Source organism: Herpailurus yagouaroundi, unplaced genomic scaffold (assembly GCF_014898765.1).
Source record: "Herpailurus yagouaroundi ecotype Mexico unplaced genomic scaffold, PumYag 163, whole genome shotgun sequence".
NCBI classification, from domain to species: domain Eukaryota; kingdom Metazoa; phylum Chordata; class Mammalia; order Carnivora; family Felidae; genus Herpailurus; species Herpailurus yagouaroundi.
This window is the reverse complement of record NW_024412404.1, coordinates 13,948,926-13,971,398: the sequence shown is the minus strand read 5'-3', so window position 1 is coordinate 13,971,398 and position 22,473 is coordinate 13,948,926. Positions and strand designations below refer to the sequence as shown.

At 38.4% G+C, this 22,473-nt stretch overlaps 2 protein-coding genes across 5 annotated transcripts in view; both read right to left on the bottom strand.

The window, feature by feature from the left end:
• OIT3 (oncoprotein induced transcript 3) overlaps positions 1–7,185 on the bottom strand; it is a 30,540-nt gene extending 23,355 nt beyond the window's left edge. Inside the window, exons 1-3 of the mRNA XM_040485345.1 lie at positions 6,142–7,185; positions 1,658–2,032; positions 317–424 (exon numbers count right to left, since the gene is read on the bottom strand). Of these exons, the coding sequence (XP_040341279.1) occupies positions 317–424; positions 1,658–2,032; positions 6,142–6,202 (544 nt within the window). The 5' untranslated portion in view covers positions 6,203–7,185. The remainder of the gene's footprint in view (positions 1–316; positions 425–1,657; positions 2,033–6,141) is intronic.
• A 3,403-nt stretch (positions 7,186–10,588) lies between these two features.
• MCU (mitochondrial calcium uniporter) overlaps positions 10,589–22,473 on the bottom strand; it is a 211,017-nt gene continuing 199,132 nt past the window's right edge. For 3 of the 4 annotated variants that reach the window (XM_040485341.1, XM_040485340.1, XM_040485343.1), the window contains 4 exons: positions 21,756–21,916; positions 20,120–20,323; positions 14,496–14,612; positions 10,589–12,543 (listed from right to left, as the gene is read on the bottom strand). In XM_040485341.1, coding sequence (XP_040341275.1) covers positions 12,466–12,543; positions 14,496–14,612; positions 20,120–20,323; positions 21,756–21,916 — 560 coding nt within the window. In that variant the 3' untranslated portion in view covers positions 10,589–12,465. The remainder of the gene's footprint in view (positions 12,544–14,495; positions 14,613–20,119; positions 20,324–21,755; positions 21,917–22,473) is intronic. The other variant, XM_040485342.1, reaches the window with a different exon arrangement.

The window sequence follows — 22,473 nt, the reverse complement described above, 5'->3', positions numbered from 1 at the left end:
AAACCCACGAACTGTGAGACCATGATCTGAGCCAAAGTCAGATGCATAACTGAATGAGCCACCCAAGGGCCCCCACACTGGCCACATATCAAGAGCTCCACAGCCACACATGGGTAGGGGCTGCTGTATTGGACAGTGTGAGTCTAGACTGTTCCTCCACATGTATAAATTTGGTTTGAGGGTTTAGTCACAAACTAAAAAGGCAAATACTGTTCTAAGGGTTTAGAGACACAAACTAGAAAAATGACAGTCAGGAAGTTTTTGATTTGCCTTTTGATGTGAATGGCCTATTTCCACCTCACAATTAGTTTCTTACCGAAGCATGTCTGCCTGTCAGGGCCTAGCACAGTTCCCGGAGAGCACGTGCATTCACTGGTGTCCAAGCAGCTGCCGTGGCAGTCCTCATCACAGATGTCATAAAAATCTGTGGAAAGATAAGGTCGACCTTTCATGAGGGGTTAAGGACCAGAGGACACTCATTCATGAGAAAGCCTCATGGGTTCAATCATGAGGTAGGAGCTCTTGGCCAACATTGAGAGTTCTCATAGTTCAGGGTTTATGTAACCCACTGGACAGAGATACTGCCCAGGGACATCTGTCATTTAGATCAATGGTTCCCAACTTCAGATCCCCAGGTGATAGTTTCTGCAAATCTAAAACCTCACCAAATACGAGCTGTAGATTAAATAAGTGTTATGCCCTATTCTTCTATGTATTTTATTTTTTATTTAAAAAGACTTTTTTAAAACATTTATTTATTTTTGAGGCACAGAGAGAGACAGAGCATAAGTGGGGGAGGTGCAGAGAGAGAGGGAGACACAATCCGAAGCAGGCTCCAGGCTCTGAGCTATCAGATAGAGCCCAATGTGGGGCTTGAACCCACGAACCGTAAGATCATGACCTGAGCCAAAGTTGGACGCTTGACTGAGCCACCCAGACACCCCTGTACTCTATTTTTTAAATGCATACAGATTTTTTTTTTTTTAAGTGTCTGATTTCGGCTCAGGTCATGATCTCACAGCTTATGAGTTCAAGCCCCACTTCGGGCTCTGTGCTGACAGCTCAGAGCCTGGAGCCTGCTTAGGATTCTCAGTCTCCCTCTCTCTCTGCCCCTCCCTTGCTCGTGCTTTGTCTCTCTCTGTCTCAAAAATAAATAAACATTAAAAAAATTTTAAATGCATGCAGATTTTGATGGGATTAATAACACAAACATTTGTTTTAAAATACTACTGATCTCAAGCAGGTTTTTCCCATTACATATCATTTAAAAAAATCAATGGATACTAAGCACAGTACTACCTTATGGATGTCTGATATATATCTTAAAAAAGGGTTCTCCATTCTCAAAAAGGTTAGAAATCCACTATTGAAATAACCCAAGTCAATATTTCATTTTCTAATGTTTTGTTTGAGTGGAACAAAGGCAAAATAAAAAAGAACTGATCAAAGTCATAGTTCCTTTCCCTTTCTGTTTCTTCAGGACATCTTCAGAAATCTAAGAACAGATCACAGAAATCACAATCTGAAGTTGCCTGTGACTCTAAATCAATGTTATTTAGACTCTGAGATACTACGATAGCCCAATTTCATACAGCATTTTTCTGATGCCGTCTCTGGCCCCCATAGGGGAGGAAAAGAGCACAGAGAAGGTACTCACGACCACAGTAGGCATGAAAGCAGACACTGGGCTTGGTCAGACGATATACGTAGTAGCCGCCCGGACAAGCCTTGACCTCCACCGTGGTGTTCCAGAGGCAGCAGTTCCCGCTGAAGCTTGCGCAGGCCTGGCGTTGCACGATGCCATCACCTTCTAGAGGGTGGCTACCATTGAGCCAGACAGGTGCATGGGTTCCGCAATGGTTTTCAGGTATGCAGAAGGTGGGCATGGCATCCCCTGCCATGCCTGTGAAGCGATACCACTCCCCATCCACGTGGTTGTCACATAGAGGGGCGCCTTGAGACTCATCGAACTGGTGGTCGGTGTTCCTCCATGGCTCATTCAAACTGATGTAAGCAGAGCAGGGATCTAGGGCTGGGGATGAAACAGACACCTCAGAGGCAGGCACCTTGTGGTGTTTCCGATTACAAGGGCGAAAGCTTGAGTCCACCTACTTCATCTTACATTTTGGCACTGTTTTGGGGGGGGGAGGGGCCTAAGAAAGAAATAATCTAAAAGCCCAAACAGTAGCTGTTTAAGATGCCTCAAGTTGACTTAAACATATTTTATAATGCCTGCTGCAAAAATTATTTCAAATCTATTTATGGTTTAGTGTTAGTGTTGGACTCAACTTTTTATCCAGAGTAATCATTTGATAGAAGGGTAGTTGTTCAGATCAAGGGAGTTTAGGATTATAGTTTCACTGAACTCTGTTCGAGTCAGACAATATTTTGAGTATTGTGTTCACCTAGAGGCTATATTATATGAAAGTATGGACAAATCTGGGGTCCAGTGACCAGACTCGGAAGGGAACCTAAAAATTACCAACTGGGGAAGAAGCAGAGAACTATACTTTGGAGAAAAAAAGATTGAAGAGTATGCATCAGTTTTCACAAATGTAGGTATTCTGTTATTAGAGCAAGAGCAGACTATTGCAGGGAGGGATTTTAGTTCAGCTATGGACTAATGGAGAGGCCGTATCTCAGTGTTGTAAGCTTTTCATCTAAGACATTTAAACAAAGTATTTGGATGGTCATTTGTAAGCAAGACTGTGAATGACATTTTGCACTGTTGGAAAGTTTGACTTGTGAATAAAGGTGCACAGCTCATCCCGCTGAAAAGGAAAATGCCTCTGGCACAAATCCACTGTTTTGAAATACACAGTACACTGACAAGTAATCAGCAAAGATATTCTCAAAGGGAATGTTGGCATATATTGAAAACTTATTGAAAATAGGAACTTTTTGTATATAAACAATGAGCTACGGCATCATCCTACAGCCAAATTTCTCAAGCATGCCTTTGTAGTGCATAAATCACATGGACAAACATCTCATCAAAAATATTTTAATGACTCAAGACACCAATATCCTCTATATTGTCACTGCTTCCCTCAACTTCAAGGAAACATGGAATGAATATAGGCAAATTGTCTTTATGAAGAATCTATAAAACCAAGAAATTCTAGAAAGGAATACCAGCCAGAGAGTACTACTATCCTTTGTAATGCACATGAGGCCAACTTACCTGACATTGTAGTCAGGGAATTCACATTAAGACCAATGCGCTTTGTAGACAGAAATTCAGTTTTAGCAAATACTGCACAATAATTAACTGTGGATGGACCATGATCATAAAGTTTAAGTTGTCTAGAAAATATTTTGAATTTTCTAAGTCTACTTTTGAACTCCAATTTTCTCTCTAAATTCAGTCACATGTAGAGGAGGGTGTAGCCTAGTGCTAATGGCCCCAAAGAGAATATGAAATTTTGCGAGAGGAAGTAAGGCTATTGCACTTTCTGGAAATAACACATTTGCAGAGTTGCACATGGCAGGAGCCTCTCTCTCTCTCTTTTAAAATGTGCCTGAGATATTCCAGCTGCGCCTTAGACCGTATGCGATGTCACTTGAGGGCAGGAAATGTCCTCATACAGACTCTCTCCTCTCTCAAAAGGGAAAAATTCCCTCATCTGCTCTCCCAGCTGTGATTCTCTTAAGAAGCAAGGTTTCCAGGGCAATTTTGCAGGTGATTATAAATTCATAGAAATATTTGGTTGATCTCCTTGGCTCCAATTTTATAAGAAATGGTTAGGTACTCAACTTTTAATGGCTTTTGCAGAAATTCCTAAACCTCCCTCAACAACTATTTCATGATTTATAAAGTTTTCCCTTAAATGTAACTGTCATTTTTTGGTGTTATTTGTTAAAAGTTCACTTCCCCTCATTGAAGGGAACATATGGCACAAATAGGGGAAATTTACCGACTATGTTCTGTAAAATAAATATATTTTTAAGTTACCCATGCAATATTTTCTAACATTAAATACACCCATTCCTCTCCACTCCTTAGATCCTTTAATAATCTGGCCACTGGTGTGAATTCCTGTTTTCAGTCTCTCAGTGTGGAGTCTGGCATTCAGTATTATGCATGCTGCATCCTAAATTGCTGATGTATACACTCCTTAAATGGGAGACCTTCAAAACGAACAATTCCATCGGTTCCTTGCAAAGTTGAGTCCCGGGCCAGCCCTGCCAGGAAAGTCCTCCGTCTTGGCCAGGATTCCTGCCTGAGGTCCCCCATCCGCGGACCCCCGTCTGGGATGCACGGAAGCTTGTGTGTCCCCAGGGCTGGCACCTCACGGGGGCCAAGTGCAGAGAGCAAAGTCAGCCAGCGTCCCCACCCTTCCATCTCCAGCCCTCCAGGTGGGGGGGATGCCACCCCTAGGACTGGGTCCAGGCGCCCCCAGTGTCCTTCCTTCCGTCTCCGGTCCTCCCAGTTCCTATTCTTCCCCTGTACTTCCTGCGCTCTCACTTCCTCTCTTTTCCCTCCCCTCCTTTTTTTCTTTCACTTCCCCTCTCCTATAGGGGAAGACCCTCCCTCGGGGCTCCCCAGCTCCCAAAGTCGTTAATTCATTCATTCATTCATTCATTCATTCATTCATTCATTCATTCTTTTTAATTCTCAAGTTAGTTAACATACAGTATAGTCTTGGCTTTAGGAGTAGAACCCAGTGATTCATCACTTACATACAGAAGCCGGTGCTCGTCCCAACAAGTGCCCTCCTTAAAGCCCATCACCCATTTATCCCACCCTCCACCCCCATCAACCCTCAGTTTGTTCTCTGTTTTTAAGAGACTGTCATGGTTTGCCTCCCTTTATTTATCTCGCTTTTGGCATCGAGACAAAGTTCTAGAAGGGCTGCAATAAATAAATTTTAAAAAACCAAAAGATCTGGGAAGAGAGAAGATGTATGATGGGTGGGAACAAGAGGTATTGGAGAGTAAGCAGTAAAGAATGGGAAGAAAGGCAAACAGAAGCTTCCGGGTGGTGGAGGCTACTTTTGCTGGGGCAAGTCTTGGTTAGTTATTGGCAGAAGATACGGGTGATTAAACCTAGCTCAAGTCTATCTTTTTCTAATAGACTATTTTTTAAGAACAATATTAGATTTAGGGAACAATTGAGAAAATAGTACAGAGAGTTTCCATATACTCTGTGCCCAGTTTCCCCTATTATGAAACATTGTACATTAGTTGCAGTACCTTTTCCACAGTTAATGATCCGAAGGTGATACATTATTATTAACTCAAGTCCATAGTTTAGATTTCCTTAATTTTTGCCTTTGTCTTTATTCTAGGATCCCATCCAGGATACCACATTACCTTAATTTTCACATCTCCTTGGGGTCTCAAGCCTATTTTTAATGTGCATCCTTAAAGGTGCTAGAGTAAGACCTGAGTTACCCTGAAGAAATAAATCGGGGTCAATTAAACAGAGCTACTCAAAAGTGCCAAGCAGGATGGCTCTGTCCATCTCGATCTCCTCTTACTCTCTCTTCCAATTAGAACTTAAATTCTATTGGAAAAAGGAGAAATGTGTTAGTAACTGGAACTGAAACTTTGTTTTGCCTCGTTGGCCAGTCTTGTGCCAAGCCTGAGAAGGGAGAGAGTTTATGATTCACTCAGTCTATGCAAAAAGTTCTTATTTACAGATGTCTAGACTGAGAAGTTCAATTTATCCAGATCTGTGCCTTTCGTGGGGATAGAGCTTTCATTCAGTCCCTTGAATTCATTAAAAACAAAACAAAACAAAAAAACCAATCAACCAACCAACCAAAAAAAAAACCCCTCTATCCTCAACTCTAAAGATTATTTTTTTTTTCGCTCTTAAAGTTGGAATTCTACAAGTGCCTATAATATAAAGAAGTTAGAATTCTTTTTACATGTACTCCAAGAAATATTTAGCTTGTGGAAAGCTGTTGGTTGTGGCAAATCCATGGAAATTCTGGATGCCTGGGCAAGAGGCTAACTGGAACATGAAACAGAAATTCTTTGAAAATGTATCTATCATAGGTTATCATACATTTTCTTATACTATTCTAGAACCAGTATTTAAGATATTGGAACCTAGTTCTTAATTATCTGTTCATAATAGCAAATTCCGATATCAAAAAGTGCGTTGTGCCAAGTATGTGACACAAGACTCACCCATTGGTGATGCAGGTGTGATGGTGAGAAAGACGCAGGTGAGAAGCAGGAATTGAGACATCTTCTAGACCAGCCACCGCAACAGACTGGAAATCCTCTTAATTCCAGTTGTCCTTCGTCTCTTCTTTTTCAAGCAGTTTTTGAAAAAGGTCACTAGGCTCTTACGAAAAAAGACTTAACAGTACTGGTTGGGGCTTTATCAGAGGAAGAGGATGAGTGGGATAAGGTGTCCATTGTTCTGGCCTTGACCCCAGATAGAAGCACTGCTTTACGCTGTCAACAGGGTTATTGATGTTTTTCTTCAGTGGGGGAGAAAGCCCGTCACAATCCCTCATCCTCCTATTGTTTTCTCTCAAGAATTCCCTGCACCAAGGCCTCCGGTATCTTATCCAGAAGGGAACCTAAGTGAGGGACATCCCCTTGTGTCAAAATCTTGTTTTGTGACTTCTAGGAATTAATTTCATGGTGTTGCAGCCGTGCCATTCATTGCTTATGAAATGAGAATGGGATAAAGCCAAATTGTTGGCCCTGGTCATTAGGAAATGTCTTGGTCAGATGGTGAAGGAGTTTATAAAGGCACACTAAAAAGTAGTAAGGAGACGTGTGGATTAGGGACAACATTCTCTTGAAGCAAGCTCCTAAGTGTGCTTTATTATGGTCTTTGGTCTCAAAACTTCCTAAAAAGAAGGTTTAAGTTGTGTTTTTACCAATTCCAGCAGCAACACCTCAGTTTTCATAGTGTCTTTCTGTTCCAAATTAAAATGGTTTAGGGTTCCTTATTTTACTAATTCTCACACGAAGAGGTAGAGGCTTCAAATTCGGAATGACTCACTCATTAAAAGTAACAACACCGAAAGTGACGCTTACTAGAATTTCATTTTTAGACAAAAGAGGCAAAATGAAGGGACCTGCATATTATGTGTCCCCAGACAACCTTTGGTAATTACAGGTCCAGAGTCTGCCAGCTCCCTGACATTCTACAGTGTGTGGACACCTGGGACTTGGCAAGCACTAGTACGGGAGATAAGGTAAAGGGAGGAGAAAGAGAAGGGTAGAGGACAAGTTTTTATTTTATTTTATTTTTTTACCATTTAAAACAATGTTTATTTATTTATTTGGCAGGGGGGGAGGGGCAGAGAGAGAGGGAGAAAGAGAATCCCAAGCAGGCTTTGTGCTGTCAGCGCTGAGCCCAACGCGGGGCTCAATTTCATGAATCATGAGATCAGGACTTGAGCTGAAATCAAGTCTGACACTTAACTGACTAAGCCAGCGTTTTTTTGTTTGTTTTTTTTTTTAAGTCGGTTTCATGCCCAACATGGGGCTTGAACTCATGACCCTGAGATCAAGAGTTGCATGCTCTACTAACTGAACCAGCCAGGTCCCCCGAAAGATTGTGTTTTTAAATACTATATTAAACCAGGATCTGAATGATATCAAAGTTTCCTACTCTTACCACCTTGATCTGATGCTTTGGGCTTCTATCATTCGTACACTATTTATATTTCTTGTCCTATAGCCACATTTCTAGTGACTAGGGAAGGGATATTTGTATTAGGAAGTAGTTCACAAATGTGTCTTCTTAATCTCTTGTCACATTTTTTTCCTATGCTAAGTGGCATCCAAATTGGGGTGGCCCCTTTCCTCTAAGGGTTTCAGTTCAATTAAATATTAGTGCTTACTAGGGGCCAAGTGCCATGCTGTCTCTGGTCTTTGACAGTGACTAAAGGTAAAAGTGTTCCTGCAAGTACAGAGTTTACAGTGCTCTAGAGTGGAAAGCTCTAGCAAGGGGTTTCTGTTGATCTAAATTTATAGTTAGCTACTTTATCACTAGCAGATGATAGCAGAACACAGGCGATCTGACCATTTTTAGCTTATTAAGTTGCAATTTGATGGCAGCAATGGATGCATCTGGGACTGAGGAACCGTCTCATTGCAGTTAAGGAGTTGGTGCTCTTAACAGAGAAAACAAAACCCTGCAGTTTCCTGTCCCTGAGAGACCATCTGAGTGCTTCATATGTGTTGCAGAGAAACAGAGGACGTGTGCGTGAGATAAACTCAGATTTGCTGCCAGGATTGATGGCCAGAGTCAAGGACTTTTACCAGATAGCCCTCTGGTTCTGTAAACAAGCATTCCCAGGATGGTAGGACTTTTTTTTTCTTATTCCTATTTTTTCCTTTTTAGTTGACCTGCCATTTCATTTTAATTTTTTATGATGAAAAATTTCAAATGTATACAAAAGTAGAAAGAATAATACCCAGCTGCAATTACTAATATTTTGTCAATCTTATTTATATACCAAGATGCATTTCTAACATATGGCCTTTTTTACATAACTGTAATGTCATTCTTACTACTATGAAAACTTAGTACTAATAGTCATTTCATATTAAAATTCCCCCAACTGTTTCAAAATTTGCATGGCTAGTTTGAAGTCAGGATTCAAACAAGAGCCATACATTGCATAGAGTTATAGCTCTTAAATTCTCTTAATCTAGAATGGTCCCTCCCTTTTCCTCAATGCTTGCACCATTTGTTGAGGAAAGCCAGTCATTTGTCCTATAGAATGTCTCACGTTCTAGATTGCTTTGACTGCTCCTTGTGGTGTTTTATAGCGTCTCCTTTCCCATATTTAATGTTAATTCTTGTTCATATTTTCTTATTTTTCTAAAGTACGTGCTGTTAGAAATTAAAAAACAAAAATATTCTGGTGACACTGAAGGAATTTAATGCACTGGAGGAATGCAGGAAATAGATCAGTTAGGAGGCAGATGAACCATTCTGCTGTTCGGGAGAGATCGGAGTTTACCTAACAATCTGAGAGCTACCAGCTTACAAATGGGGGAGGGGAGTGAGTGAGATCATCTATGGAAAATGGGGCCCAAGATGGAATCCCAGAGAAGCCGAACATCAGATGTGGGCAGAGGAAGGGGACACTGCAAACGAGGCCAAGAAGTAGTCAGAGATTTAAAGAAGGAAACTCAAGAGTCGAGTCACAGGAGCAGAAGATATTTTTGAGGAGGGATTGCTCAGTGGATGATGAATTTATAAAACATATGCAAATGAAAATTTATATAGTGGGTCATTTTATATTCAGTAGAATTCATTACAAATTAGCCTATACATTTATCCTAAGGATGTAACTATGTAGTGCATTCTGGAAGAGAACAAGTTTGTACTTACTTGGGAGAGCAACAAACTAAAGATCGTTGGCAGTGATAAAAATGAATTACAATTCTCAACAGTTTTGGTGAAACTGAGTTCCAGAATCCAAGAAATTCCACTTTTCTGTGAAATCTCTCTAGATTGATTTTAAAAATTCAACCTATTTGTTTTTGTAAGCATCTACTATGTCCTCACCACAACCCTTGAGAAGCAAGATACAGCAGTACAGGTGACATGAGCTCTATTGTTTCCATTTACCATATTCACCACACTCGCCAATTCTCCGTTACTCGGTCTGGTTGTTTGGTCACAGGAATGCACTGATGGGTTGGGACATAGACGTCTTCTCTGTGCCTGTTTCCTTCTCTTTAAAGCACTGGGCTGACTAGACCAACGGTTCCCATCGGAATCACCAGAAGAGCTTATTACACACAGATTGCTGGCCCAGTGCCTAGTTTCTGATTCAGTGGGGATCAGAGAAATTGCATTTTTAACAAGGACATACCAGGTTGCTGCTCCAGCAATCATACCGTGAGAACCCTTTTACTTTTTCCATCTCTAAAAGCCTATTATCCCTTAGCAAAACTGCATTATCTACACTCACTAATGGATTTAACTCTCTATTATCTATCTCCACTGAAAATTCACTGAAGCCTAACAATGTCGTGGAATGTGTAGACATTATTTGCTGAAACCAAACAGTGGCTTAACGTTTTCAATCTTATTTTCTTCTACCTTACTTCAGTCTCAGGGATGTCTGCTCTCAGTACATCTCACACTGCACTAAATACAGTCAGACATTTAACGTTTAACATATGATTTTTGATAGGCCATCAATGGATTAGGTAGCATGTGATATTTTCCTGTTTGGTGATCATACAAACTCTTAAAATAACGAATATTTAATCTTGGTTCATTCTTGAACAACTTTCGGAAGTCCAGAAGACCACACTGGGCAATCTGGTGGTCTGATACAATAGAAAATTTTCCTGGTAGTCAGGAGATAAGGATATTGGTCTCAGTCTTGCCATTGGCTTTATTACGGCTGTAGAAGTCACTTAACCTCTGGTAGCTCTGGAAAATTAGGAAAATACTGACCATTTTAGATTCAGGAGGCATGAATGAAATGCCTGTTTTTAAAATACGGGCTCTAGTAACCAAATTTAGTTTCAAAATAGTAGTTTTATAAAAATTAATTTTAGAAGTAGACGCTTCTCCACCTAGAATTACAGGAAAATAAGGTTTTGTTTTCTTGGTTTTGCTTTAAAGAATAAGATGCTATAGTTCAAAAATTGAATAAGTATTTATTGTTCCAGAAGGTACATTGCTTTTTATACATATTTCATAAATGATACAGGATTTTACACATGTTCAGTATTTTGCTATTTGTGTAAAGGACTTTTCTCCACATCTTCCCTCCCTTGCCTCCCACACACCCTGAAAGGATTTGCTCATTGCACTGTGCTGTTTCTTCTTAAAAACCCTGCACACAAACAGGATAAATGATTTAAAAATAATTCACATTAACTTAACAAAAATAAATGAGGGGAGGGGCTGAACGACTGGGGGGAGGGAAGGGGGGACATGCGCCCTTTCATTCCAACATGCCAGTGGAAGGGGTGGCGGCAGCAGCGGCGGCGGTCCTGGCTAGCCTTCGACCTCTACAAGGCACCTGGAGTCTGGGTTTGTCGCCTAAAGTGTTTCTTTTCATACACAATGATCCCAAAGGAGGAAGAAAATGAGAAAGAAAACTCCTTGCCACAATGAGGAGGGATGAATCATGTGAAAGAAAACGCCAATCAGCTGTGTGGCAAGCCTCATCATCCTTTCCATCCTGTCCCCCACCGTAGTGCAAAACAGGATATTAGACACAGATTCCTTTGACTCTTCAACTGCAGATGTCATCTGGAAGTATGGTAGAAAATATTTTGATAGAGTATAAGATTAATTCTTCCTTCTCTCAATTTAAGATAAGAAAAAATAGGGTGAAGAGGGCAGGTTGAAGGAAGCCATAGAAATGTATTCTTGTATAAAGATAAATTGCACCCTTTGAGATCCACACACTTGATTTACAACTATTAAAGTGGTGGAGGTGGGAGGGCTCACAAACAGCGTGGAAGTGTGTGTCCTTCAAGATTAACAAAATCTCCAGACAAGGCAGCACCACCTGGGTGGGCTGGAATGCTGTCACACAAGCAGACTAACAGCATTGAAATTATTCTGGTTCTGAAATGGCTAGAGAGCCATGATTTTTTAGCCAATCTGTAAACCTTACATCTTCCTGATTTGGTAATACAGCTGAACCCCCCCCCCCCCTCTGATTTGAGTTGTGGAGGGAGAGAGGAATATCAATAGGATAGTTAAATAAAGGAGGGAAACTCTGCCTCCTTTTAAAGATTAATTAGTAAAAAAACAAAACGAAACGAAACAAAACAACCTCATGCAGTGTTGCCAATGATTCCTAGATACTGATCCAGAGCACTGGAATATACAGACATTTAAGAAGGTATTACGGGATAATCCAAAGTGTCAATTATCAAACAGTCGTAAGTTGGTTCCAGCTATCATATGGATAAAATTAGTGTAACCAACAGGAGTGGGTGGTCAGAAAAGGGCACAAATAGGAGAGATTCCTGGTAACTTTGCAGAGACTGGGTCCAATTTAAAATAAATGCTAATGGCACGGGCTCAGACTCTGTTTGCCACCCACATATCTTGAGGATTTGCTTTTCTGGTATATTCATTTACTCCTATGTCAAAAATAAGAAAAGTTAAATTAAAAAAAAATTAGAGCTGAGTGGGGTGCTGGTGTGTTACTGTTTTGCTGACCCTGCAAAGAAGATGCAAGAAAGGAACACCCCCAGCATCCTTTTCTCTTTATGAATCTCTCAACTGTATAATGCATCATTTTCATCCAGAAACTAAGATGCTTGATTAAGACAATATTCACTAAGCCCTTTGAGCTTACATTCCACAAAGCCTGATCCTCAGATTTTAACATTCCCTTCTTCCCTAAGATCCTTTTTGTTTTTGTTTTTAATTAAAGGTAAAAACCCTCTACCCCGACATGGCTCCCAGCTTCCACCTGCAATGCTTTAATTAAAAAGGCAATAGTTATAAACAGGTGTTCTTTCTGCCAGGATTCAGAGGCTCTTTGCAGATCAATCTTTTTCACCAATTTGTCGAAGGGGCAGATGTACTTGTAATGGGTCTCTCAGTCTCTTAAGGTCCATTTCTGCCTAAAATAGAAACAAAAGGTGAGAAAAACTGGCTAGTGAAGCGTTCAGTGATATTACTGTCTCCAGAGAAAATGAAATTTTCTTTTCTGCATCACTATGAATCACAGAAATCATCTCAATTACTTTTAAGATAAGAGTGCCTGAGAGGCAAAGGGGTTTAAAGGCACAGGACTACAAAGGGGGACCAGAATGGAAGTCTGTCCCCGCAGTTTCAGCTGTCAACAGAGCCTTCAGAAGAGGCTGAAGGCCTATGCTGTCAATAGGCCAGGACTTGGGGATCCAAGAACATGGGGGAGCATCTGATGTACCTTGATGGCATTTCTCGAGAGAAAAGCCGTTTCACAAGCCTTTGTCTGGATCCAGAACTTTAATTTATGGAGATTCAAATTTATAATTTTAATTATGCCCCAGACCTTAGTTGTTTGTCCAATAGTTGTTTTAAGTTTTTCACTTAGTTTAAAAAAAAAAAAAACAGATTTGCTGTCAACAACAGCACTTTCAAAATTCACACACGCTGGACCTCAACCCTGAGGAGTTGGATTAATAGGCTCAGGGTGAGGCTGAAGCATCTGTATTTTTAACAGCTCCAGAGATGATCTGGTGCATTCCCTCCAGCTGAGAACCACCACACGGAGCAACAGAAGACACCAGTCCACTTAGGCCAAGGCAGGAAGGCAGACTAAGCCTATTCAAAGCACAACCCATCACCAAAAAGGGACAGAGAAGGGCAACCAAACATTAAAGAGGAAAGCTTTAAATTAAAACATTAAAAAGGAAGAGCTTCTAGAAATTTTTGAAAAATCTCTAAAGTCATATAAGACTGCAGAGAGGAGAAATGAAGATTTATTTACTGAAATCAAAGATATCAGAGGGAGGCATACTCAGAATTTTGAAAGGTAACTATTATGAAAATAGTTACATCAATCTTTTTTTTTTTAAAGCATCTTTGGGGTGTCTGGGTGGCTCAGTGGGTTAAGCATCTGACTTTGGCTCAGGTCATGATCTCATGGTTCGTGAGTTCCAGCCCTGCTTCGGGCTCTGTGCTGACACCTCAGAGCCTGGAGCTTGCTTCGGATTGTGTGTCTCCCTCTCTCTCTGCCCCTCCACTGTTTGCCCTCTGTCTTTCTCTGTCTCTCTGTCTCAAACATAAATAAACATTAAACAAATTAAAAAGAAAATATTGGGCTCTGTGCTGACAGCTCACAGTCTGGAGCCTGCTTCAGATTCTCTGCCTCTCTCTCTCTCTCTCTGCCCCTCCCCTGCTCATGCTCTGTCTCTTTCAAAAATAAACATTGAAAAAAAATTTTTTTAATTAAAAAAATAAAAAAAGTATCTTCTAGTTCAATAAACTCTGACTTGTGCCTGGCAAACACTTCTAGTGGTCTCTCTTACCTGGATTTTATTTTTGCCCCATTGCTACCACACATTATAGGTGGAAAACATTTGAATTACTGTAAAAGATTTTTAAAAGGGAGAAAAGTAAAAAAAGCCAACTTTTGGGATGCCTGGGTGGCTCAGTCAGTTAAGCATCTGACTCTTGATTTTGGCTCAGGTCATGATCTCATGGTTTGTGAGATCAAGCCCTGCTTGAGATTCTCTCTCTCCTTTTCTCTCTGCCCCTCCCCTGCTTGTTCTCTCTCTGTCTCTAAAAAAAAAAAAAATTAAAATGTTAAAAAGAATAGACAAACTTAAAGAACAAAAAGTAAACATAGCTCTACAAATTTCAATATGCTAGAGTTAACAGGACAGACATGACCCATCATCTTTTCACCTGCTTGTGTTCTAAAACTTTCCAGAGAGGCATCCATGCTAAAATAGTCATTTTTATCAACTGAGGAATAATTTACATAGGAAGAAGAGGGTTGGCTCATTCTTTCAGAGTTTACCCGTTGAAATACTATAGCACCATACAAAATGGGACTGGAATTTATTTTTATTTTTGGAAAACTTACCTGAGCAATTGCATCCTTGAGTTGATTATATTTCTCTAGGTCAAAACGTGACTTTTTGGCTCCTTTATGGAAAAATAATAAGTATTGTCTGTCTCTGGCTTCTGGATAAACATATTCCTACAAAAATAAAGGAGAAATTAAATTATTAGCCCTTAGAATGCCCCTTAGAATACTATCTTTACAAAATAAGCATCTACTAACTGTTGATCAGATTCAATACACGTGCACAGTTATAAAGATACATACTGATGTGTTGTGTTAAATATTTATTTCTTAAACATTTTTTATTGTGAAACAGACACGTAAGTGTATACAAAACAAAAATGTACATCACAATGAATCATCACTAAGTGAATATGTTAATCATCACCAGATAAAGAAAATCTAACACTGCCAACAACCAAGAAGGCTTCCTTGTGCCTTCCCAATTATTAACCTTTCCTTTCTCCCAAAATGAATCACTATCTTGCCCTTAATGGTAATTGTTTTCTTTCTTTCTTTATAGCTTTCCTACTTAAGTATGCATCCCTTTCAACTCTATGGCTTAGTTTTACCTGTTTTTTGAATTTAATAAAAATAGAGTCAGACAGTAGGTATTCCGTATGGCTACTTTCACTTAATACTATGTTTGCAATATTCATCCTTTTATAGTCCACTCATTTCCATTGCTATGTTACATTCTATTGTATGACTACATCACAATTTATTTATCCATTGTACTACTGATAGACTTTTGGTTGCTTCCAGGCTTTGGCTATTATGAATAATGCTGGCAAGAACATTTTTGGGCTTAACTCTTCTGTTGGATATATACCTATGAATGGAGATCCTAGATAATAAGGTATGCCTGTGTTCAAGTTAAGAAGTGATATCAAACAGGTTTCTAAAACAATTGTACCAATTATACTCCCATCAGTAGGATATGAGAGTTGGCATCATTCTATATCCTTGCCAATACTTGGTGTTGCCAGTTAAAAGAAAAATATTAGCCATTCTGGTGTGTGTGTGTAGAAGTACTACTTCATTTTTAGAAACAGCTTTACTGAGATATAATTCATATACAATTCACCCATTTAAAGTGTAATGTTCAATGGTTTTTAGTGTATTCATGAAGTTGCACCACCATCACTGCAATCAATTTTACAACATTTTTATCATCCCCAAAAGAAATCCTGTACTCTTCAGTAGTCACTTCCTATCTCCCTTGACATCTCCAGTTCCAGACAACTACTAATCTATGCCTCTACAGAGTTGCCTTCTGGACATTTCATACAAATGGAATCATACAACCTGAGCCTTTCGTGTCTGCCTTCTTTTAAGGTTCATCCATTTGTAGCACGTATTGGTACTTCATTTCTGTTTATTGTCAAGTAATAAATCCATTCCACTGAATGGATATACCATATTTTATTTATCCATTAATCAACTGATAGACATTTGGGTTGTTTCCACTTTTTGGCTATTATGAATAATGCTGCTATGAATATTCCCATACAAGTTTTTGTGTGAACATGCTTTCATTTCTCTTGGATATCTATAGCATTTTCCTGATCACTCATGAGGCTGAGACCTTTTTATTAGCCATTTGCATTTTCTTTTTAAGATGTGCTTATTCAAATCTCTTGCCATCGTTGTCTATTGAGTTGTCTGTTTTTTTCTTACTGACTAGTAAGATATGTTTATATATTCTGGTTATGGATCCTTTGTTGGATATATGTACTACAAATATCTCCTCCCAGCCTGTTTGCCCTTTTAATGGTGTTCTTTAGTAAACAGAAGTTCTTAATTTCAATATAGTGGGATTTATCAATCTTATTCTTTATAGTTAGTACTTTTCATTCTGGGTAAGAAGTCGCTCCCTATTCCACAGTAATTAACATATTCTCCTATATTATCTTCCAGAAGCTTTATTGTGTTACCTTTCATATTTGGATTGATGATCCATCTGGAATTAATTTTTGTTAATTAAAGATGTATAAAGTCATTTCATTTTTTAATGTAGATATTTATAGAAAGAAGACTCTCCTTTCTTTGCAGTGCTCTTTTTAAAATCAAGTTCATTTATACCAGGTCTATTTTTACATTCTCTCATCCATTCCATTGGACTATTTGCCTATCCTTGTGCCACTGTCTGAATTACTATAGTATGATAAATAAAGCTATAGTCTTCCATATCCAGTATGGCAAGTCCTCTTACCTAGTTTTTCTTTAAGAATTTACTGGCTTTTCTTACCCTTTTACATTTTTATAGAAATTCTAGAAGCAGCTTATTTAAATCTCTTCTCCCATCCCCAAAACTGTTGGGATTTTGACTGGGATTGCACTGAATCACATCAATCAATTTGGATACAATTGACATTTTTTAATATTTACTTTTCTAGTCCATGAACATGTTTATTTCACTTACTAAGTTTCCTTTACATTTAAGTTTTTCTGCATAGAGGTCTTACACATGTTTTGCATGATTTACAGGTATATATGTATACACACACACACACACACATATACATATATATATATATGTGTATGTGTATATTTTCCAGTGGGCATACTTAAAGGGAATTAATATAATGCTTACCCTTAGTCTTAAGGAATGATAGACATAAAAATGAAGGAAAAGACATTTTCCCAAATGCAAAACTGCTACTTTCCAGTAATGTTATTATAAAAGACAGAATGGTACACATTTCCAAATGCATTTTTGTTACTCTCCTGATTAAAGAAACAAATGCTTGACAACATGGTTTTGGGTATATGCTGAATCTGCACAGATTATAATTTTGGCCCCCTTTTTTTTGTACTTTCAAGTTTTAATTTAAATTCCAGTTAGTTAACATGCAGTGTAATAATGGTTTCAGGAGAATTCATTACTTACATATAACACCCAGTGCTCATCAGAAGTGCCCTCCTTAATACCTATCATACATTTAACCCATCTCCCCACTTACCTCCCCTCTAGCAACCTCAGTTTGCTCTCTATAGTTAAGAGTCTGTATCTTGGTTTGTCTCTTTTTCCCCCCATGTTCATCTGTTTCATTTCTTAAATTCCACATATGAATGAAATCATGTGGTATTTGTCTTTCTCTGATTGACTTATTTTGCTTAGCATAATACACCTAGCTCCATCCACATCATAGCAAATGGCAAGATTTCATTCTTTTTGATAGCTGAGAAATATTCTGTTGTGTGTAGATTATGTGTGTATGTATGTGTATACATACATATGTGTACATATGTGTACATGTATACATATACACGTGTACATACACACATACATATGTGTGTATACACACACACACACACACACAAACACACACTTTATCTTCTTTATCCATTCATTAATTGATGGGTATTTGCACTCTTTCCATAATTTGGCTATTGTTGATAGTGCTGCTATAAACATTGGGGTGCATGCATCCCTTCAGATCAGTATTTTTGTATCCTTTGGGTAAATACATAGTGGTGCAATTGCTGGACCATAGGTTAGTTCTATTTTTAACTTTTTTGAGGAACCTCCATACTGTTTTCCAGAGTGGCTGCACCACTTTGCATTCCCACCAACAGTGTAAGAGGGGTTCGTTCCCCTTTCTCTGCATCCTCACCAACACCTGTTGTTTCCTGTGTTGTTAATTTTAGTCATTTTCACAGGTGTGAGGTGATATTTCATTATAGTTTTGATTTGTATTTCTCTGATGATGAGTGATGTTGAGCATTGTTTTCACGGGTCTGTTAGCCATCCGGATGTCTTCTTTGGAACTGTCTATTCATGTCTTCTGGCTGTTTCCTCACTGGATTATTTGTTCTTTGGGTGCTGAATTTGATAAGTTCTTTATAGATTAACCCTTTCATTTGGCAATATCTTCTCCCATTCCAAAGACTGTATTTTAGTTTTGTTGATTGTTTCCTTTGCAGTGCAGAAGCTTTTTATCTTGATGAAGTCCCAATAGTTTATTTTTGCTTTTGTTTCCCTTGACTCAGGAGACATATCTAGTAAGAATTGCCATGGTTACTGCCTGTGTTCTCCTCTAAGATTTTGGTGGTTTCCTGTCTCACACTAGGCCTTTCATACATTTTGAATTTACTTTTGTGTATAGTGTAAGAAAGTGGCCCAGTTTCATTATTCTGCATGTTGCTGTCCAGGTTTCCCAACACCATTTATTGCAGAGACTATCTTTTTTCCACTGGATATTCTTTCCTGCTTTGTTGAAGATTAGTTGACCATATAGTTATGGGTCCATTGCTGGGTTTTATATTTTGTTCCATTTATCTATGTGCCTGGTTTTGTGCCAGTACCATATTGTCTTGATCACTACAGCTTTGTAATATAACTTGAAGACCTGAATGGTAATGCCTCCAGCTTTTCTTTTCTTTTTCAAGACTGCTTTGGCTATTCAGAGTCTTTTGTGGTTCCATATAAATTTTAGGATTGTTTGTTCTAGCTCTGTGAAAAATTGCTGGTGTTATTTTAATAGCAATTGCATTAAATGTGTAGATTGCTCTGGGTAGTATAGACATCTTAATAATATATGTTTTTCCAATCCATGAGTGTGGAATGTTTTTCCATTTCTTTGTGTCCTCTTCAATTTCGTTTATAAGTGTGCTATAGTTTTCAGAGTACGGATCTTTCACCTCTTGGTTAGGCTTATTTCTAGGGTGTATCTTATGGTTTTTGGTGCAATTGTAAATGGGATCGATTCCTTGATTTGTCTTTCTGCTACTTCATTATTGGTATACAGAAATGCAACAGATTTCTGTACATTGATTTTGTATCCTGTGACTATCTGAATTCATGTATCAATTCTACCAAGTTTTTGGTGGAGTCTTTCAGGTTTTCTACATAGAATATAATGTCATCTGCAAATAGTGAAAGTCTGACTCTTTCATGCTAATTTGGATGCTTTTTATTTCTTTGTGTTGTCTGATTGCTAAGGCTAGGACTTCCAGTACTATGTTAAATAACAGTGGTGAGAATAGACATCCTTGTCTTGTTCCTGACCTTAGGGGGAAAGCTCTCAGTTTTTCTCCACTGAGGAAGGTATTAGCTGTGGGTCTTTTGTATATGGCCTTTATGATGTTGTACTTCTAGATATTTTTAAAAGCCATTTTAAGTTACATCTTTTAAAGTTTAATTTTATAATTGTTACTGGCATATAAATATGCAGTTGATTTATGTATACTAACCTTGTATTCAGTTACCTCATTAAATTGACATGGATTCTAACCAATTATATGTACATGTTTTTCTATTTTTTTAATGTACAAAATCTTTGAATAATGTCAATTTTCTTTCTTTCCATCTTTCTTTGTTTCTTTCTTTACATCTCTTATAGCTTTTTCTTGCCTTCTCCTTCCAGAGATGATTTATGGCTATTTATGATGATTTATGTTCAGCATCATGCCTAACACACAATTGGCATGCAGGTTCACATACTCGTGTGTGTGTGTGTGTGTGTGTGTGTGTGTGTGTGTGTGTGTGTTGTGTGTAGGATAAATGGGTACTTAAAGGGAATTGGCCTTAGAACACGAGAACACAAGAGAAAAGAAAACTAATTTGACAACCAAAACTTCATTCATCATAAAACTTCATTCATCTCATAAGAAGTTACTCGAAGAGGAATTCTTACCTGACGTGTCATTACAAAATATGCATACATTGCCATGGCACTTCCATAAGTGATAAAGTAGGTGACTGGCTCCATGATGTCCCAGGAATATTCCCACCAGGTAAGCCGGGCCAAAATGCCAAACTGTGTGGCCATGTAGGCAAGTCCACCCCATAGCACCAAAGTGGTCCTCTTCTCAGCTTTTCTGCTAATCTCAATTCGTACCTATGGGGCACACATGATCAGTCAACGATAAGGCATAAGGCATTTTAAATTTAAACTGTTCTACGTTCATTAAAGAAATAGGTATCATAATCAAGACATGTTGGCCTCAATTCTAACAAATGTAGTTTGTCTTCCTAAATAGTATCTGTAGTTTCTACTGGAGAAAATATTTTGTAGGAGTAACACTTTTCTTAGGACATTTGTGTTTTGTGTTGCACCCTAGAAGTAGATGAAAATATGGTGAAACTATGGGAGTGAATAAGTAAGTGTCTACAACTCTTCATCCAACTACACAATTATCTTCTTTGCAGGAGGGATATGAAAACATGCCAGTGTTCTCTTACTGTGGTATACAAGATTTAATCTATTCTTGTTCCTTATGCAAGGGGCCTGTCAGGGCACAGAATAGCACAGTGAGTCAGAGCATGAACTCTGGATTCAGAGCAACTGCACTCAGGCCCTAATATGCAAATCATTGTCAGTGTCATAGAGTTCTTCTGAGGACTAAATAACAGAATACAGGTAAAATACTTGGCACAATTTCCAGCACATAGTAAATATTCAACAAGGATGATAATTTATTTTGTTACGCCAATACATTAAAAAATACTTTACATTTTGAAAAGACCAAATTTAAAACTCATCCTCCTTCACAACAGTTCAAGTTTAATTGATCACATTCCTAATGGTCTTAAATTTACTGAGGATAACCTTGAGATACTGGTTATTTTTAAAGAAATCAGAAAATGCACAATATTGAGTATTTTGTTTCCTTTCTTAATCTCTGAAAGTATTTGCGTCATCATTAAAAATAAGAACGACATATGTTTACTATAAACATCTGGAAAAATGTAAAGAAGTAAATCAATCATAATCCTACTATTCCATTAGCATTTTGGATTATGTTCCTTCTGACTTTTTTCTGTGTGTATACTTATACATACACATAAATGTGCACAGTTATATGCACAACACATTTAAAAACTGATCACAGTATGTACTAATATGCACAGTATTTTATAATGTACTTTTCATAAAATTATGAATATTCTTCTATTGCATATTAGATCTATATAATCATTTTTAACAGCTGCATAATAATCCATATAATATTAATTCTTAACTTGGCTAAAACCATTATCCATTACACTCGGGACTTTTTCCAATCAGCAATTATTTCATCTTTTGTTGCAAAGGCGGTAAATCTGGTTAAGGGCAGAAATTTAGACTTCAAAGTTCTAAGTCCTCTAATTCCTTGTTAAGTCTTTTCTTAGCTTTGACTGGAATTTTTTTATGGTTCAGTCCCCAAAACTAAAGGACTAGTTTGAATGACATAGCTCAATTACCAAAAGAGACAGATGGAAAAAAAGCAGACATATATACTCTTGAAAAATTACTGGTGAAGAGGAAGGTCTGAGATTTGAATTGGCACCTTTTCCAGGGGAGCCAGTTGCTGTTTGAGATCCTCTAATCTTTCAATAAGCTCCCTTTCCTTGTTTAACTGGTGCTGCTCGATGCACAGTGTGGTGTACAGCTGCTGGACGAGTGTCTTTACATCGTTCAGTGTTGCTGCATTTTCGTGGCTTAAGAGGTCTGAAAAAGAGGGGTTACATTGTTTTAAACGTATGCCTTAGCTGGAGAGTTGCTATTCCTAGGGCTATCAGACAATGATAAGAACAAGACAGAGTCATCCACTACAGGGATCCCACCATCGGTTTCTTTCAGTGTTCAATTGAAAGGAAGTGATAGTTCCTTTAAAAAAAAATTTTTTTTTTCAATGTTTATTTATTTTTGAAAGAAACAGAGTGTGAGCAGGGGAGGAACAGATAGAGAGGGAGACACAGAATACAGAGCAGGCTCCAGGCCCCAAGCTGTCCGCAGAGAGCCCAATGTGGGGCTTGAGCCCATGTACTGAGAGGTCATGACCTGAACTGAAGTTGGACGTCCAACTGAGCCCCCTTTTTAAAACAGAGGAAACTACCAATCCTAGAAAGTAAGTTCATATTTGGGCAACTTGAAAATTTTGAAGCCAACATCTACCATTATATTCTTGGAAGTCAAAATGCTACAAATAAGGCTATAAATAATCATAATCTTCATTACATAAAAAATTTAAGGCAGTATATTAAAAACTAGTAGAGAGGTTCAGA